The sequence below is a fragment of the Heptranchias perlo genome, chromosome 9 (genome assembly GCF_035084215.1).
Source record: "Heptranchias perlo isolate sHepPer1 chromosome 9, sHepPer1.hap1, whole genome shotgun sequence".
NCBI lineage: Eukaryota > Metazoa > Chordata > Chondrichthyes > Hexanchiformes > Hexanchidae > Heptranchias > Heptranchias perlo.
Window position 1 is genome coordinate 4,606,443 of NC_090333.1, and position 20,277 is coordinate 4,626,719.

Genomic DNA, 20,277 nt, shown 5'->3' on the forward strand with positions numbered 1-20,277 from the left:
GATCCCCCGCTGCAAAAAAACATCAATCAAGCCTATTTTTTTTAACCCCCCAAAAAAAAGTTTTGAGATGTCAACAATACTTTGTGGTCGAAAGGCAGTCAAAAAATGTGGAAAACGCAGACTTCTGCGCTACCAAATATGGAAATATTGTTACGTCGTGGTATATAATTCATCTGGAAATACTTAAGAGGGATGGGGAAAAAAAAAGGCAAAGGGGCCAGAAATAGAAGCCATAAGCTTTCCCTCTCTGTAGTGAAAAAGAAAGATTTGTAAATATTCTATTATGTAAACTTCAAAGTATGTGTGTCCCCCCCATCTATAATGCGGTGAAATGATGTGTGATGTTTTAATTTGGATGAGTTGAGGGAAAAAGCCTGGCTTTTCTCTCTCTCTCTCTCTCTTACCCCCCCGCCCTCCCACCTCCTCTTTCGCTGGGGCGGCGTCTGAGAAAAACGCGCCAGAAACATTCCTAACATAACTTGCCGAAAATCAAACAGCTCGCAGCCTCAGCCAGCCCGAGTAACGTCACCGGAGAGACGCGACCTGCCTATAAAAACAAGGGCGCTTCGGCGGGGTCTGTACAAAGCACCCAGGGCAACAAGAGCGGGAGAGTTTAGCCGGCTTCAGCAGCGAAAGGACAGAAGGAGAAGAAGAAGAAGAAGGAGCCGCCGCCGTCGTCAAAGCAATTTGAGAGCCGCGTCCACACAGAGAAAGAAAGAGAGACATTTTTAAAGAGCAGATCAGATCGTGTCAGTTCGGGGGAAGAGAGAGAGAGAGAAAAAAACCCTTCGAGTTCCCTCCCCCCTCCCCTCCAACCAAAAACAAAAGATGATCCACTTTACAGCACTCGCTGTCCTCCTCACTGGCTGTCTTGTTGAGGTGAGTCTCTTACTTTTGGAAATCGTGTTTTTAAATATTAATTGCCTGAAAGGGTGGTGGAAGCAAGATTGGACAATAACTTTCAAAAGGGAATTGGATAAATACTTTTGAAGGGGATTTTTTTTTTTTGCAGGGCTATGGAGGAAAAGAGCAAAAAGTTGAGGGGGGGGGGGGAGAATGGAAGTAATTGGATAGCTTTTTCGAAGAGCCAGCACAGGCACGATGGGCCGAATGGCCTCCTTCTGTGCTGTATCATTCTATGAATGATTCTAAACTTTTTTTTGGGGGGGGGGTCGGGGGTGGAGGGGGGAGACTGGGAAACTGCGTTGCCACGTTGTACTTTTAATTGCAAAGAGAAATAAGGGGGAGACTCACAATGTGCTCGTTGACTTCGCAGGGGACGCTTACCTGCCCGTCGGAATGCCAGTGCCCCCAGGAGATGCCAAGGTGCGCCCCCGGCGTGAGTCTGGTCCTGGACGGCTGCGGATGCTGCCGGGTCTGCGCGAAACAGCTCAACGAAGATTGCAGCAAAGCGCAGCCCTGCGATCACACCAAGGGGCTCGAGTGCAACTTTGGCGCAAGCCCCAGCGCCCTTCAGGGGATCTGCAGAGGTAAGATTCTTGTGGGGTGGCGAGGTGGGGGGAGGTGGCGTCGGGAATGTCTCCTGCAGCTTCGTCTAGTCAAAAGAGTTCTGTCATCTTTTAAAACCATGTATGGTTATGCTTTATTGTTCTTTGGCCATCGATTGGCAGTAAGGCAATGTGATTTCAGCAGTCAGGAATGTGATTCACTGTGTTTGTACTAAACTAAAGATGCAGAAGGAAAAGTGATTCCTGAGTAACTCATTGTTCAGTTCCATGTCCCTCCAGGGACCTGCGCTTGGAATTTCCACCGTTAAAAAAAAATAATGAACAGCAGAACCGATCTCGAGTTAGTAAAAATGAAACACCCATCTGTTCTTTTTTTTTTAAAAAACAAAATTAAAGTCTTTCTATTTATTTTGTGTGTTTTGCAGCGAGAGCCGAAGGAAGACCGTGCGAATACAACAGTAAAATTTACCAAAACGGGGAGATTTTCCAGCCGAATTGCAAGCATCAGTGCACTTGTATCGACGGAGCCGTAGGCTGCATCCCCCTCTGCCCTCAAGAGCTGTCGCTGCCTAACATGGGCTGCCCAAACCCACGGCTGGTCAAGGTCCCCGGACAATGCTGTGAGGAGTGGGTTTGTGACGGAAATAAAGCCCTGTCGGAGGCTGAGGACACGGAAGGCTTCTTCAGTCAAGAGACTGTGGCGAAGCCATGGCAGAACGAGCCACTCTACAACAACGAACTGCTCTCTCTACTCAAAGGAGGGCTCAAAAGGCTAGCTGGTAAGTTGTGTTTTTATATATATATATATATATATAGCACAGAAGGAGGCCATCCGGCCCATCGTGGCTGTGCCAGCTCTTTTGAAAGAGCTATCCAATTAGTCCCACTCCCCCCTGCTCTTTTCCCCACAGTCCTGCAAATTTTCCTTTTCAAGTATTTATCCAATTCCCTTTTGAAAGTTATGATTGAATCTGCTTCCACTGCCCTTTCAGGCAGTGCATTCCAGAACATCTATTAAAAAAAAATGCCTCCTCATCTCCCCTCTGGTTCTTTTGCCAATTACCTTAAATCTGTGTCCTCTTATTTTGAGATCCATTTGTAAACTGTGCATGCAGCTACAACACTAAGGTGTATATAACACTCCATTATAGTGTCTATATAAGGCAACATTATTAAATAGAATTTTGTATTATACCTGTTGCTCTTTCTGGTCTGAGTCATTCCTTTTACTGCAGTTTACATGGATACTCGAAGAGGTATATTGCCATCATTTACTGCGAATCACAAACCTTGGTCATAATGAACTCTTAACCACAATCTAATTCAGGAAATTATGACTTAAAAGGTTGTAAATCTTAATGTACATGTTGAACCAGCATCAGGAATGACATCATCAAAAGGCGCCATGTTAGCTTTTATTCCCTTTACATGTTGGCAAGGATTTGGAAAACTGCCAGAACTTATGAACTGAAACTGCGATCGTTTTTAATAACCCAACTATACAAGCCTTGCTTTTGTAGACATTCACTTTGATTTTAACCATAAACCATGCAAGAGTGGGAAAAATAGTTGCATATATTACTCATTGAAATATTAGCACGTTTTTGTAAAACGGCATGATAAACCAGCAGCGTTTCTTTCCACTTTCTAAATAGCGGTCCATCTGTTTTTTTTGTTTCAGCTTGGAGACCCAAATGCCTTGTCCAGACAACCGAATGGTCCCAGTGTTCCAGGACCTGCGGGACAGGCATCTCCACGAGAGTCACCAACGACAATCCCGACTGCAAGCTTATAAAAGAGACAAGAATCTGTGACATCCGACCTTGTAATCAGCCAACGTTTCCTAACCTCAAAGTAAGCACCACATTCCCCCCCACCTCCGCCAGCTTGTTGAGCCATGTGCGCACTATGATTCTATGATGTTACAGTAGCTCTAATCTCTAAAAAAAAATCCATACATTTGCTGATTATATTATTTTTCTCCCCCCTCAGAAAGGAAAGAAGTGCTACAGAACCAAAAAGTCGAGTACAGCGGCGCACTCCACCTACGCAGGTTGTGCCAGCGTGAAGAAATACCGTTCCAAGCACTGCGGTTCGTGTGTGGATGGGCGTTGCTGCACCCCTCAACAGACCAGAACTGTCCGGGTCCGATTCCGTTGCGACGATGGGGAGACCTTCACCAAGAACATGATGATGATTCAGTCCTGCAGATGCCACTACAACTGCCCCCATCATAACGAGGCCTCCAATCCTTACGTCATGCTGTACAATGACATTCACAAGTTCCTAGATTGACAAATTGTGGGGGGGGGGGGGTGGGGGAATGATGAATCAATTGGCATGGCGAATTAGAAAGGGACGCAGTCAAAATGGGGGTGGCAATAGAGCTCAAAGGGGAGACTGTCTTTCTTTTCTCTTTTGCTTTGAAAGAGCCAGATATTTGGCACGGTTATAAGAATAACTAGCACAAATCGTACCTACGTGACGTTTTGCACTTGTAACAGCTTTTTAATCAAACAAACACAGAATCGGTTACAACGTAACGTTAGGATCAGTGAATGTTTTTGAGAAGACTGGGATTTTTGAAGGGACTGTTGTGTAGTTTTTTTATACACCGTACACGCAACAATAAAAAAAGGGACCGGGGTGGGTGGGTGGGGGCAGTGATTGTTATACTGTAGCTATACCTATGTGCACTGTGCAGCATTGCCCTTGTGGCAGCTGAGACTGAGGGAAGGGTGAACCCTCATGGTTAAATGAAAGCTTCAATTTATTGGAGCGAGGAAATAGCTTCATTTTGGAGCATAGTTTTCCCACTTTTTTGTTCTATTTGTAACAAAACGATGTATATTTGTATTATTATATAATGTCTTATCGTGTATCATTAGCGATGTATTGTCTTATGTGCTTGTGTGGAAACATGGTTGTAATTGAAAATGTAACAATGTTCAGAGTTCCCGAGCAAGGAAAATGTGTTGGTTTGCTTACACAACCCGCCTGTGGGTCACATTATTTCCTTAAGTGAGCTAAGTAGCTCACGTTATGTGGCAGCTAGTAACCAACTCTGTTAAAGCTATAGCTGTCTAATATGCGTAGCGCAGCAAACAGAATCAGTTATGTTAAATCCTGCAATATATCCATTGAATGTTGCAATATTTATCAAAAATGTAGCAAATTCTATTGGGATACAAAAAATGTCATACTGGAATGAAATGTACATAGATTTAATTTTTTTAAGAAGGAAAAAAATAAACAATTTATTTATGGAACTGACATCTGGTATCTTCTGCTCATTTCTTTTTAAAGTGTGACAACTTTTATGAGTCACTAAAGTAACATGTGCATCCAAACAAGGGACCGAAATGAATTTATGTCTCTGATCGTTTCAAATACGACTTTAACTTTTCTATCATCAGATATTATTTAATAGAAACCAATCGAGCAGCAATCTCCAAATAAAACAATAATATAGAACTGTGGCAGAATGTAGGTGTACTGTATAACCGCGACGGGAGATTGTTACTTAGTACATGGTGGGTGCAGAATTCTAGAATAGTTTTTAAAAGGGAAATTGAAAGATAAAAAGGGTATGAGAAAGGAAGAGGGAATGGGACTAAATGGATATCTTTCCCCCCCCCCCTCCAAGATCCGAGTCCAATGGCCCCCAAGCTGTAAAATTCTATGATTCTCGAGCTACACATTTTGGGGAGGGGATGGGGAGACTTTGGCCATAGTGGAACAAGAGCACTTACAAAGATCCCGTGAAATAAAATCGGAATTTGACTTATTCTGTCAAATAAACCAGTGACCCTGACTGTAACCTTTCAATGAACTCATAACCGAAGGTTAAGTACATTTATAGTCGTCATTATCGACGGCGTGAGCTTCAGACTTCCCTGGGTTGCAAAGTATTTAAATAAAATCTAATACAGTATTTATGACATTTCATTATGTGTATAAATGGAGCAATTCAGTAAAATAAGCAAGGAACTCATTCAGTAAGGAGATAAAACCCAGACAATCCCTCATTCATGTTAGATCGCAGCCAAAACGTGGGAGACCCAAACTCCTTTGTTGTAATGTTCAAACTACCCCCCTCTAAGTTTCGTCCAAATTGTGAAAGACTTACATATAGCAATCCGTATTGTGTGGAAACAAAGATTAATATATTGAAGTGCAAAGCTTGAGACTCTTTATACAACGTCAAATACTTTTCTACAGTCAATCCAGTTGTGGGGCTGAAAGGAATTTGCTGGAAAGAATGTCTCTCAGTCTGTAGGAGGTGGTTTACTCTCACCAGTTGAGCGCAAGCAATTACTTTTTGCTTAATCCCAATAACCCACCGATTAAAACTCGTAACGATAAGTGAAGAGGAATGTGTGGAATTTCAAGTACCTCTCTGATGGGGACCAAAGGCGAGACAGGGGGGGGAGGAGGAGAGGTTACTTTCATAATTAAAGGCGAATTTTTGCTAACGATATTTGCCTGTCCAGTGGAGGTGACAGACAGGATTACTAACATCCTCCTGAAACATACCAGACTGAAATGGACATGTGTGCCAGGATCACGATGCCCCGCAAGTGACGGATTTTTTAAACGTGACAATGGCTATGAGTAGATTTTTTTCCGGGAGTGAATGCTCCGGTTCCCAATCAAATTAAAAGCTCAGCATCAAGTCCCAAGCAGAGAAAGAACTGTTACCGCTCGATTCAAATACGTGACATTTAAATAACTGGCGGCGAACTTCTGGTTTCTAAGTAACATTCACACCTGGGTAGCCGCAGCCCAGTCTGATCGATAGACATCATCACCATTTTCAGAAGTGAATAATATTACCAGATCTGGTTGGGCTGAAAGTTCACACGGTTTGTTCCTACTAAGGTGACATGAAATGATCCATTAATTGGCGAAAGCAACACAATGCTCGAGAACCAAGGGTCTGGCGAGAATGAGGAACTGAAAGAAATTAGTATTAGTAAAAAAAATAGTACTAGAGAAATTAATGGGACTGAAAGTCAATAAATCCCAAGGACCTGATGATCTACATCCCAGGGTTTTGAAAGACGTGGCTATAGAGATAGTGGATACATTGGTTGTCATCTTCCAAAATTCCATAGATTCTGGAATGGTTCCTGCAGATTGGAGGGTAGCAAATGTAACCCCATTATTTAAGAAAGGAGGGAAGAGAGAAAACAGGGAACTACAGACCTGTTAGCCAGTTATCAGTAGAAGGAAAAAATGCTAGAATCTATTATAAAGGATGTGGTAACAGGACACTTAGAAAATAATAATAGGATTTGGCAGAGTCAACATGGATTTATGAAAGGGAAATCATGTTTGACAAACCGATTGGAGTTCTTTGAGGATGTAACAAGTGGAATAGATAACAGGGAACCAGTGGATGTGGTGTATTTGGATTTTCAGAAGGCTTTTGATAAGGTCCCACACAGGAGGTTGGTGAACAAAGTTAGAGCACATGGAATTGGGGGTAATATACTGGCATGGATTGAGAATTGGATAACAGACAGAAAAGAGAGAGTAGGAATAAAAGGGTCTTTTTCAGGTTGGCAGACTGTGACTAGTGGGGTACCGCAGGGATCGGTGCTTGGGCCCCAGCTATTCACAATCTATATCAATGATTTGGATGAGGGGACCAAATGTAATATTTCCAAGTTTGCTGATGATACAAAACTAGGTGGGAAAGTGAGTTGTGAGGAGGATGCAAAGAGGCTTCAAGGGGATATCGACAGGCTGAGTGAGTGGGCAAGAACATGGCAGATGGAATATAATTTGGAACAATGTGAAGTTATCCACTTTGGTAGGAAAAACAGAAATGCGGAGTATTTTTTAAAGTTGAGAGATTGGGAAATGTTGATGTTCAAAGGGACCTGGGTGTTCTTGTACATGAGTCACTGAAAGCTAACATGCAGGTGCAGCAAGCAATTAGGAAGGCAAATGATATGTTTGCTTTTATTTCAAGAGGATTTGAGTACAGAGTAAAGATGTCTTACTGCAAATATATAGGGCCTTGGTGATACCGCACCTGGAGTATTGTGTACAATTTTGGTCTCCTTACTTAAGAAAGGATAAGAACATAAGAACATAAGAAATTGGAGCAGGAGTAGGCCAATCGGCCCCTCGAGCCTGCTCCGCCATTCAATAAGATCATGGCTGATCTGATCCCAACCACAAATCTAAAGAACACAAGAAGTCGGAGCAGGACCCGGCCACATAGCCCCTGGGCCCACTCCGCCACCCACAGGGCATTGACCGATCCGAACTCAGCTTCATGTCCAATTTCCTGCCCGCTCCCCATAACCCCTAATTCCCTTTACTTCTAGGAAACTGTCTATTTCTGTTTTAAATTTATCTAATGATGTAGCTTCCACAGCTTCCTGGGGCAGCAAATTCCACAGACCTACCACCCTCTGAGTGAAGAAGTTTCTCCTCATCTCAGTTTTGAAAGAGCAGCCCCTTATTCTAAGATTATGCCCCCTAGTTCTAGTTTCACCCATCTTTGGGAACATCCTTACTGCATCCACCCGATCAAGACCCTTCACAATCTTATATGTTTCAATAAGATCGCCTCTCATTCTTCTGAACTCCAATGAGTAGAGTCCCAATCTACTCAACCTCTCCTCATATGTCCGCCCCCTCATCCCCGGGATTAACCGAGTGAACCTTCTTTGTACTGCCTCGAGAGCAAGTATGTCTTTTCTTAAGTATGGAGACCAAAACTGTATGCAGTATTCCAGGTGCGGTCTCACCAATACCTTATATAACTGCAGCAATACCTCCTTGTTTTTATATTCTATCCCCCTAGCAATAAAAGCCAACATTCCGTTGGCTTTCTTGATCACCTGCTGCACCTGCATACCAACTTTTTGATTTTCTTGCACTAGGACCCCCAGATCCCTTTGTACTGCAGTACTTTCCAGTCTCTCGCCATTAAGAAAATAACTTGCTCTCTGATTTTTCCTGCCAAAGTGCATAACCTCACATTTTCCAATATTATATTGCATCTGCCAAATCTCCGCCCACTCACCCAGCCTGTCTATATCCCCTTGCAGGTTTTTTATGTCCTCCTCACTCTCTACTTTCCCTCCCATCTTTGTATCATCTGCAAATTTTGATATGTTGCACTCGGTCCCCTCCTCCAAATCGTTAATATAGATTGTAAAGAGTTGGGGACCCAGCACCGACCCCTGTGGAACACCACTGGTTACTGGTTGCCAGTCCGAAAATGAACCATTTATCCCAACTCTCTGCTTCCTGTTCGATAACCAATCCTCCACCCATGCCAGAATATTACCCCCAATCCCGTGATTTTTTATCTTAAGCAATAATCTTTTATGTGGCACCTTGTCGAATGCCTTCTGGAAGTCTAAATACACTATGTCCACTGGTTCCCCTTTATCCACCCTATACGTTATATCCTCGAAGAACTCAAGCAAATTTGTCAGACATGACTTCCCCTTCATAAAGCCATGCTGACTTTGTCCTATTAAATTATGCTTATCTAAATGTTCCGTTACTGTCTCCTTAATAATAGACTCCAAAATTTTACCCACCACAGATGTTAAGCTAACTGGCATATAATTTCCAGCCTTCTGCCTACTACCCTTTTTAAATAACGGTGTTACATTAGCAGTTTTCCAATCTGCCGGGACCTCTCCTGAGTCCAGGGAATTTTGGAAAACTATCACCAAAGCATCCACAATCCCTACTGCCACTTCCCTCAAGACCCTAGGATGGAAGCCATCAGGTCCAGGGGATTTATCCGCCTTGAGTCCCATTATTTTACTGAGTACCATCTCCTGAGTGATTTTAATCGTATTTAGCTCCTCCCCCCCGAGAGTCCCCTGTTTGTCCAGTGTTGGGATATTCTTAGTGTCCTCTACTGTAAAGACTGAAACAAAATATTTGTTCAGCATTTTTGCCATCTCCATGTTTCCCACCATTAATTTCCCGGTCTCATCCTCTAAGGGACCTATGTTTGCCTTAGCCACCCTTTTTCTTTTTATATAACTATAGAAACTCTTGCTATCTGTTTTTATATTTTTTGCTAATTTCTTTTCATAATCTAACTTCCCTTTCTTAATCAATCCTTTAGTTACTTTTTGCTCTCTTTTGAAGAATTCCCAATCTTCTATCCTCCCACTAAGTTTGGCTACCTTATATGTCCTTGTTTTTAGTCGGATACTATCCTTGATTTCTTTACTTAGCCACGGATGGCTGTCATTTCTTTTACACCCTTTTTTCCTCAGTGGAATATATTTATTTTGAAAGTTGTAAAATAACTCCCTAAATGAACACCACTGCTCATGTACCGTCTTACCCTTTAATCTATTTTCCCAGTCCACTTTAATCAATTCCGCTCTCATACCATCATAGTCTCCTTTATTCAAGCTCAGTACGCTTGTTTGAGAATCAACCTTCTCACCCTCTAATTGGATATGGAATTCAACCATGTTGTGGTCGCTCGTTCCAAGGGGATCCTTAACTAGGACATTATTAATTAATCCTGACTCATTACACAGGACCAGGTCCAAGGTTGCCTGCCCCCTTGTAGGATCAGTTACATACTGCTCAAGAAATCCATCCCTGATGCACTCAATGAACTCGTCCTCAAGGCTGCTCTGCCCAATTTGATTTGTCCAGTTAATATGATAATTAAAATCCCCCATAATTATGGCTGTTCCCTTATTACATGCCCCGACTATCTCCTGATTAATACTTCTTCCAGCAGAGTTGCAACTATTAGGAGGCCTATATACTACGCCCACTAATGTTTTTTTTCCCTTATTATTCCTTATCTCCACCCAAACTGTTTCATTATCTTGATGCTTTGTCCCAATATCATTTCTCTGTATTACAGTGATTCCTTCCTTTATTAACATAGCCACCCCACCTCCCCTTCCTTCCTGCCTGTCCTTCCTGATTGTTAAATACCCTGGCATATTTAATTCCCAGTCGTCGTCACCCTGCAGCCATGTTTCTGTAATGGCCACAAGATCATACCCATACGTAGTTATTTGTGCCGTTAACTCGTCCATTTTATTACGAATGCTACGTGCATTCAGATAAAGAACTTTCAAATCTGTTTTGTGACGCTTAGTTCCTGCTTTTTCCTTTTTTAACACTTTACCTATTACTCCATACCTTCTGTCCCTTCCTGTTACGCTTTCCTCTCTCTCCCTGCTCAGGTTCCCAACCCCCTGCCACTTTAGTTTAAACCCTCCCCAACAGCACTAGCAAACACTCCTCCTAGGACAGCGGTCCCGGCCCTGCCCAGGTGCAGACCATCCGGTTTGTACTGGTCCCACCTCCCCCAGAACCGTTTCCAGTGTCCCAGGAATTTGAATCCCTCCCCCTTGCACCATTCCTCTAGCCACGTATTCATTTGAAATATCCTCCTATTTCTACTCTGACTAGCACGTGGCACTGGCAGCAATCCTGAGATTACTACCTTTGAGGTCCTATTTTTTAAATTTACCTCCTAACTCCCTATATTCTGCTTTTAGGACCTCATCCCCTTTTTTACCTATATCGTTGGTGCCTATGTGCACCACGACAGCTGGCTGTTCGCCCTCCCCCTCCAAAATGTTCTGTAGCCGCTCCGAGACATCCTTGATCCTTGCACCAGGGAGGCAACACACCATCCTGGAGTCTCGGTTGCGGCCGCAGAAACGCCTGTCTATTCCCCTTACAATTGAGTCCCCTATCACTATAGCTCTGCCACTCTTTTTCCTCCCAGCCTGTGCAGCAGAGCTACCCGTGGTGCCAGGAAGTTGGCTGCTGCTGCCTTCCCCTGATAAGTCATCCCCCCCAACAGCATCCAAAGTGGCATATCTGTTTGAGAGGGGGATGGCCACAGGGGACCCCTGCACTACCTGCCTGCATCTCTTACTCTTCCTGGTGGTCACCCATTCACTTCCTGCCTGTATACCCTTTACCTGCGGTGTGACCAACTCGCTAAACGTGCTATCCACGAGTTTCTCTGCATCGCGGATGCTCCACAGTGAGTCCACCCGCAGCTCCAGCTCCGAGATACGATCGGTCAGTAGCTGCAGGTGGACACACTTCCCGCACACATGGTCGGCAGGGACACTGGTAGTGTCCATGACTTCCCACATCTTGCAGGAGGAGCATATCACGGGTGCGAGGTCTGCTGCCATGACTTGCCTTAGCTTAGTTACCCCTTTTAAATTACGTTGAAATTAGAAAATGTTAACTATACTAGGGACCTAGGTTCACTAAAAAAAACCACTATCTGCTATAAAACCTGCAGATCTTCCCTTTCTTATTACTTTACTTACAGTAAAATGGTAGAAATACTCACCTGAACCTACTCACCAATCAGCTGCCTCCCCTGTGCCGCGTCACTTTCTGACTGGTGACGTCACCCCGAACTCTGCCGCTGGTCTCAGAGTCTCGCTCTCAGAGTAAGCTCTGGTCTCGCTCTCTCCGCGCTGTTTATATCCCCGCTCTGGTCTCGCTCTCTCCCGCCGCTCACCGACTGGACTCTCGCTCTCTCCGCGCTGTTTATATCGCCGCTCTGGTCTCGCTCTTTACCGCCGCTCACCGACTGGACTTGTCATGGAGGGAGTGCAACGAAGATTCACCAGACTGATTCCTGGGATTGTCATATGAGGAGAGATTGAGTAGACTAGGCCTGTATTCTCTAGAGTTTAGAAGAACGAGAGGTGATCTCATTGAAACACACAAAATTCTTACAGGGCTCGACAGGGTAGATGCAGGGAGGATGTTTCCCCTGGCTGGGGAGTCCAGAACCAGGGGTCACAGTCTCAGGATAAGAGGTAGGCCATTTAGGACTGAGATGAGGAGAAATTTCTTCACTCAGAGGGTGGTGAAACTTTAGAATTCTCTACCCTAGAGGGCTGTGGAGGCTGTCATTGAGTACATTCAAAACAGAGATCGATGGATTTCTAGATATTTAAGGCATCAAGGGATATGGGGATAGTGCAGGAAAATGGCATTGAGGCAGAAGATCAGCCATGATCTTGTTGAATGGTGGAGTAGGCTGGAGGGGCTGGATTTTTTGTTATTCGTTCATGGGATGTAGGTGTCGCTGGTGAGGCCAACATTTATTGCCCATCCCGAATTGCCCTTGAGAAAGTGGTGGTGAGCTGCCTTCTTGAACCGCTGCAGTCCAAGTGGTGAAGGTTCTCCCACTGTGCTGTTGGGAAGGGAGTTCCAGGATTTTGACCCAGCGACGATAAAGGAACGGCGATATATTTCCAAGTCGGGATGGTGTGTGTCTTGGAGGGGAAAGTGCAGGTGTGTTGTTCCCATGTGCCTGCTGCTCTTGTCCTTCTAGGTGGTAGAGGTCGCAGGTTTGGGTGCTGCTGCAGTGCATTCTGTGGATGGTACACACTGCAGCCACAGTGCACCGGTGGTGAAGGGAGTGAATGTTTAGGGTGGTGGATGGGGTGCCAATCAAGCGGGCTGCTTTGTCCCGGATGGTGTCAAGCTTCTTGAGCGTTGTTGGAGCTGCACTCATCCAGGCAAGTGGAGAGTATTCCATCACACTCCTGACTTGTGCCTTGTAGATGGTGGAAAGGCTTTGGGGAGACAGGAGGTGAGTCACTCGCCACAGAATACCCAGCCTCTGACCTGCTCTTGTAACCAGAGTATTTATATGGCTGGTCCAGTTAAGTTTTTGGTCAATGGTGACCCCCAGGATGTTGATGGTGGGGGATTCGGCGATGGTAATGCCGTTGAATGTCAAGGGGAGGTGGTTAGACTCTCTCTTGTTGGAGATGGTCATTGCCTGGCACTTGTCTGGCGTGAATGTTACTTGCCACTTATGAGCCCAAGCCTGGATGTTGTTCAGGTCTTGCTCCATGCAGGCTCGGACTGCTTCATTATTTGAGGGGTTGCGAATGGAACTGAACACTGTGCAATCATCAGTGAACATCCCCATTTCTGACCTTATGATGGAGGGAAGGTCATTGATGAAGCAGCTGAAGATGGTTGGGCCTTGGACACTGCCCTGAGGAATTCCTGCAGCAAAGTCCTGGGGCTGAGATGATTGGCCTCTAACAACCACTACCATCTTCCTTTGTGCTCGGTATGACTCCAGCCACTGGAGAGTTTTCCCCCTAATTCCTATTGACTTCAATTTTACTAGGGCTCCTTGGTGCCACACTCGGTCAAATGCTGCCTTGATGTCAAGGGCAATCACTCTCACCTCACCTCTGGAATTCAGCTCTTTTGTCCATGTTTGGACCAAGGCTGTAATGAGGTCTGGAGCCGAGTGGTCCTGGCGCAACCTAAACCGAGCATCGGTGAGCAGGTTATTGGTGAGAAAGTGCCGCTTAATTGCACTGTCGACGACACCTTCCATCACTTTGCTGATGATTGAGAGTAGACTGATGGGGCGTTAATTGGCCGGATTGGATTTGTCCTGCTTTTTGTGGAGAGGACCTACCTGGGCAATTTTCCACATTGTCGGGTAGATGCCAGTGTTGTAGCTGTACTGGAACATTTTGGCTAGAGGCGCGGCTAGTTCTGCAGCACAAGTCTTCAGCACTGCAGCCGGGATGTTGTCGGGGCCCATAGCCTTTGCTGTATCCAGTGCACTCAGCCATTTCTTAATATCACGTGAAGTGAATCGAATTGGCTGAAGACTGGCTTCTGTGATGGTGGGGATATCGGGAGGAGGCCGAGATGGATCATCCACTCGGCACTTCTGGCTGAAGATGGTTGCAAACACTTCAGCCTTGTCTTTTGCACTCACGTGCTGGTCTCCACCATCATTGAGGATGGGGATGTTTACAGAGCCTCCTCCTCCCATTAGTTGCTTAATTGTCCATCACCATTCACGACTGGATGTGGCAGGACTGCAGAGCTTTGATCTGATCCGTTGGTTGTGGAATCGCTTAGCTCTGTCTATAGCATGTTGCTTCCACTGTTTAGCATGCATGTAGTCCTGTGTTGTAGCTTCACCAGGTTGGCACCTCATTTTTAGGTACGCCTGGTGTTGCTCCTGGCATGCTCTTCTACACTCCTCATTGAACCAGGGTTGATCCCCTGGCTTGTTGGTAATGGTTGAGTGAGGAATATGCCGGGCCATGAGGTTACAGATTGTGCTGGAATACAATTCTGCTGCTGCTGATGGCCCACAGCACCTCATGGATGCCCAGTTTTGAGCTACTAGATCTGTTCTGAATCTATCCCATTTAGCATGGTGGTAGTGCCACACAACACGTTGGATGGTACCCTCAGTGCGAAGATGGGACTTCGTCTCCACGAGGACTGTGCGGTGGTCACTCCTACCAATACTGTCATGGACAGATCATTTGTGACAGGTAGATTGGTGAGGACGAGGTCAAGTAGGTTTTTCCCTCGTGTTGGTTCGCTCACCACCTGCCTCAGGCCCAGTCTGGCAGCAATGTGCTTCATGACACGGCCAGCTCGGTCAGTAGTGGTGCTACCGAGCCACTCTTGGTGACGTGCATTTAAGTCCCCCACCCAGAGTACATTCTGTGCCCTTGCTACCCTCAGTGCTTCCTCCAAGTGGTGCTCAACATGGAGGAGGACTGATTCATCAGTTGAGGGAGGGCGGTAGGTGGTAATCAGCAGGAGGTTTCCTTGCCCATGTTTGACCTAATGCCATGAGATTTCATGGGGTCCAGAATCAATGTTGAGGACTCCCAGGGCCACTCCCTCCTGACTGTATATCACTGTACCGCCACCTCTGGTTGGTCTGTCCTGCCGGTGGGACAGGACATACCCAGGGATGGTGATGGATGGCCCACTCCTGTTCCTATTTCTTATGTTCTTAACTCAACCATTGCCTAATTGAGGCGAGCACATCACAGATACACAACCAAAAATATAAATAGATCTGTGGACATGAGTTTAAAAAAATACATTTTCAGAGCTACATTTCATTTCAGTAAGCTAACAAGCCGATGTTTCTGATAAGTGACCTCCTATTAATATCTACATTCCTTCCTCAACATTAAATCGCTATTTGAAGGAATTTTTTTGTTTTAAGACAGGGAAAGAATCCACTTTATTCCATTACACTTCTGAAGGCAGGTATGAAACCGCAAAGGAATGCAGCGGTGGCTCAGAAAGCAGACAACCTGATGGGCAGCAGATGTTTTTGTTTTAAATAAAGAGAGAACTTGAAAATAACGAGGGGAGCAAGCCAATCGCGTTCACTTCAAAAGGTAACGTTTTACTTAAAAAAAATACTTGGACTGAATACCTTTAATACCGTGGAGATGCATCAGAGAAAGCCCTTCACACGGGTCTCTGAAACCAGAGGCAGTCATTGTCTACAGGTGATTGGAAAGGGCTGGATAGCAGATTTTTCCCCTCTCTCCTGACATGACTATGCTTGTGCTCCGATCCCCCCTAATAAAGCTGTTTTGACTAAAGTACCTATTCATCATCTTCAGCTAGTTTTCTCTTCCCTGCACTTGACAACACTGGCCGTTGCATCTGTTTTCAATGATCGAGCCAGTACTTTTATTCCAGTTTTTTTTAAAAAGGAAAGCCTGCAAATGCTGGAAATCTTTTTTTATATATATATATCTCGGATGCTTTTGGGAATCATTTGTATTAAAGGTAAAACTAAAGTTCAGCGGTGCAAATATTAAATGAATAAGTGTGTGAATCCATTCCCTTTAAATGCAAAAAAATCCCCACCAGCTAACATAAAGCGACACTTGCCCTGTATATCACCGTAAACCCGATCCTTAACCGTGAAACACTTTGGTTGTTTTACTATCCTGAAGGCGCTATATAATTGCAAGCTTCGCCCAACCTGACTCGGAAACGCCTTCGAGTGTCCCAAGCCGTTTCATATCCAATTCGTTACTTTTAGAAGTGTAGCCACTGTTACTATGTAGGCAAATGTAATGATAAATAACGGTACAAGAAGATCCTGTAAACGGCAAATGACAGGAATATGGCCAGATAATGTGTTTATGGTGGTGTTGGTTGATGGAGGAATAACAGTCTTGAAAATTCAAAAGAGACCAGGTTTATTCCTGAAATAAAATATGCATATATATATATATATATATATATAGTATAAAGTAACTGAAAGGTACAATTTATATACCTATGTTCCACACATAGCCATTGAAATTCAGAATAATGACTGATGGGCGTAAAATGGATGGGCAAAAAACACAAAGCCAAAACATTGGGCAGCATCAAAAGATTTTATGTAAGATATGTAACAGTCACAATGCTTTCCTTGAAATCAGGAGTCTATAAATAAGTGTAAAATATGTGTATGGATATAGGTGTGGTGATGTTGTAAACATGCTGTGTGATTTAGGTCCTATAAAGTAAAATTGGAAGAAGTTTGCAGTTAACTTGAAAACAATTTTAAGTATCAATCTGAGCTACATTGTCCCTCTGGTTTCATGGTGCCAAAAGGTAATCTAGCCGCTGTCAATATTGAAGCCAAGCAACTCCTTTGGACTCTGGGATCTATCAACTCTTGCATTAGTCAACCTAGAACACTGCTGTCCACATCTCCAGCTGGAAAAAATATCCCCTTTTGCTTTCCAATAAAAGGCTTCCAGTGGAGTATGAAGCTCAGGAGAAACAAAGGATACCAAGTCAAAATAGACTGTCGAATTTTGCAGCTTTCATAGATGTACTGTTCAATTACACATAATTTTGTCATTACCCTGAGTTTGTCCTGTTGGAGGCCCAAAAATTCCAGACGGAAAGAAAGACTTGTAAAGCATCTTATCACATCTCAGAAACATCCTAAAAGTGTATCCTGTCTTTCAGAAACATCCTAAGTGTTTCACATGTAACAAATTATTTTGAGGTATAGTCACTGTTATGTAGGTAGACATGGCAGCCAATTTTGCACATGGCAAGGTCCAACAAATAGCAATCAAGGTCGGAGAGCAAGGCTATCCTCTACCACTGGGCTAAAGAAGGGAAATATCAGCCAGGGTTTCTACTCCTGATTACTAATCGGTGATCTCAATGAAAATTTCCTCTGATGGGGGAGATCAGAACAAGAGGGCGTAACCTTAAAATTAGAGCTATGCAATTCAAGGGTGATGTCAGGAAGCACTTCTTCACACAAAGGGTAGTGGAAATCTGGAACTCTCTCCCCCAAAAAGCTGTTGAGGCTGGGGGTCAATTGAAAATGTCAAAACTGAGATCGATAGATTTTTGTTAGGTAAGGGTATTAAGGGTTATGGAACCAATGCGGGTAGATGGAGTTAAGATACAGATCAGCCGTGATCTAATTGAATGGCGGAACAGGCTCGAGGGGCTGAATGGCCTACTCCTGTTCCTATGTACTTTGGGGTATTGCTGTTGCTTTCTCTACCCAAATATTCTGCAAGATTCTCAGAATGAGAGGAATGTGAATGGGAACATTCCCTCCGTGGAAATCAAGGTATCGCTGAGCACTGCAGATCAATGCTCCTGACTGATGCTCCACAAGATTGTCAGTCTTTTGTTCTGAGTGGATGTCTTTTCGCTGGTCAGGAAATTCACAACATTATTTTGTAAGCCCAGAAGGAAGGGCAATCCGATGCTGTCGATAACAGTACTAAACATGCACTGGTGACTCTTCACGTTGACTGACGGTTATCATCCTGCCAGGGTAAACTTCTTTCTGGTTTTCATGTTCAGGCTACAACTTGGGTGATATGTAAGTTATTTTACCTCTGAAAAGAATCCAGTTTAACTTAATGGTGGACCACTTTAGGAGTTGGCTACAGAGTGGGTGCCAAAGATCGGTTGGCTTCAAGATTCAACTGATGTTATTTAAAGACCTCCAGCATCTTTTATTTTTCTTTACATAGCTTTATGTAAACTCACTGCAAGAGATCTGTTCTGCAAATGTTGGCCCAAATCTCCCATTTGACTCCTCTCTACCAGTCCAGAGGAATGAAAATCAAAACGAAACTTCAAATCCATAAAAAAAAATCTTCAGACAAAATTCAGTAAAGCAGGAGAGGTGCGAAAGCATCAAGTAAAGATACATTTGTACTGCAACTTTAACATTTCAATTTTGCAGTGATACTAAAGTTGTAGAATAACTTGAGCCCAGCAGAGGAGAGTCCCACACTGCTTGTTTTTGAAACCTAGAATATAACTCTAGTGGAATGTCAAAACTGGTTTTAAAAGGTGCTCGTGGTGGTGGTGGTGGAGAGGGTCTTTGGATTTTGTTATACTCTTAAAACGTTTAATTTTTAATGGCTGGGAGGAGAGCTCTGTGCATGCGTCTATGGGTAGGAAAATCCCAGTTGGAGCCAGGAAGTACAAAGGAGTGCCTGGCTAGAACTTGTCTTAGACAGGTAGCTGCAATATTAATGCATCCGAAGACTGTCAGGAGGGCATTCGCTAAAGCTAGTGTTGATACTGAGGCAAACCATTCTTTTAGAAACCTCAATGGGAGGAAAAACATCTGAGAATATGCACAGCTAACCTGACCCCTATGTGGTCTCATCGCTGATTTGCATCAAAATCAATACCCTTCTCAGTGAATGAATCTCTATAGTCCTGGCCTAGCTCAAGAGGCATCGACTGACAGTCTTCATGAGAATCAATGAGCTTAGGTAGGTATACCATCAAGGCTTCCTTCTAAGGAGACTGACACTTATTCCAGAGCAGTTGAGCTGGATGATAGCGATCAGGCCAGAGAGAACTCCAATGCCTCATCGCCAGCCACAACGTGGTGTAGAACCTGGCTTGGCCTGGACAGTTCATTGATCCCTCATATACTATAATACCTCCCATTACAATGTCTCTGACAGCGAGCAGTTGTGTTGGATCACAGACAAGGCTCAAGGTGGAAGGTGGTGCATCAAATGACCCTATCCCTTTCTTCGAGTATCACTTTCCAGTGCTTGGAACATTCAGCAAGGCCATCAACACTCAAGCACATTCACATGTTGCTGGAAGACACCTGATGCTGCAGATGACCATTTGTAGCAACAGATGCCCAACACGATGCACAGAACTAAAAAAAAAGACAAGCATAGCTTTTCAGATTTCCTTTTCCCCTCAAAAATAGATTCTCATCAATTTTTCACTTACGATGTCAAGTTGTCAAATGACTTGATTCATTAGGTTTCTTGAAGTGTGTACTGCTTTTCTCAGTATCTGTATAGTTCTCCACTAATAGATTTGTCTTTATGTATAATTGCTGATCTTGCTGTGCCTTGCCCATTTCTAATGCAGTGCCATTCTTGTAATATAGCTCAATAAACTTGTTGAATAGCTCCTTTTCCATTCAGATATTCAAAATAAATAGTAGTCATAGTCATAGTACAGTGCAGCGTAGGAGGCCATTCGGCCCATCATGCCTGTGCCGGCTCTTTGAAAGAGCTACCCCATAGCCCTATAATTTTTTTTTTCCCTTCAAGTATTTATCCAATTCCCTTTTGAACATTAGTGTTGAACGTGTTCCCACCAGCCTTACAGGCAGTGCGTTCCAGATCATAGCAACTCGTTGCTTAAAAAGATATTTTCTCATGTCGCCTCTGGTTCTTTAGCCGATGTGAGAAGACATGCCTTCCCCCCCATGCGTGCCGCTGTCCCCTCTCCTACCCGCGGGCTCTGGCTGCAACAGATGTTCCTTGGGGTGATTGGGCTTTTTTTTTTTTCTGAGCTGCTGCTGCACTGAAGTTGTGCAAGTGTGGAGCGGTGAGAATGTGGGGAGGAAAGGCCCAGCTGAAGATTGCAGCTCTGGGAATGGCAAGGTGGAGAGCCCCGAGGGAGATCTGTGCGGGGAGAATTTGTTGGAGGCAGTGAAAGATGGAAGGAAGCATTTAGTTTACGC

The 20,277-nt window shown here is 44.2% G+C and overlaps 1 protein-coding gene across 1 annotated transcript; it reads left to right on the forward strand.

Annotated features, from left to right (window-relative positions):
• Positions 1-555: 555 nt before the first annotated feature.
• Positions 556-4,742, forward strand: ccn1 (cellular communication network factor 1). Its single transcript, XM_067989819.1, has 5 exons — positions 556-879; positions 1,277-1,490; positions 1,895-2,248; positions 3,151-3,323; positions 3,462-4,742. The coding sequence occupies exons 1-5, from the start codon at positions 829-831 to the stop codon at positions 3,762-3,764; spliced, it is 1,095 nt and encodes a 364-aa protein (XP_067845920.1). The 5' UTR covers positions 556-828; the 3' UTR covers positions 3,765-4,742.
• The last annotated feature ends 15,535 nt before the right edge of the window (positions 4,743-20,277 follow it).

What these genes read in the sequence shown, in the direction of transcription:
- ccn1 (XM_067989819.1), top strand. Translation starts at nt 829, where the DNA reads ATGATCCACTTTACAGCACTCGCTGTCCTCCTCACTGGCTGTCTTGTT. An exon ending in TCACTGGCTGTCTTGTTGAG is followed by an intron (nt 880 to 1,276) that starts GTGAGTCTCTTA and finishes TTGACTTCGCAG; the next exon opens with GGGACGCTTACCTGCCCGTC. An exon ending in AGGGCTCAAAAGGCTAGCTG is followed by an intron (nt 2,249 to 3,150) that starts GTAAGTTGTGTT and finishes TTTTTGTTTCAG; the next exon opens with CTTGGAGACCCAAATGCCTT.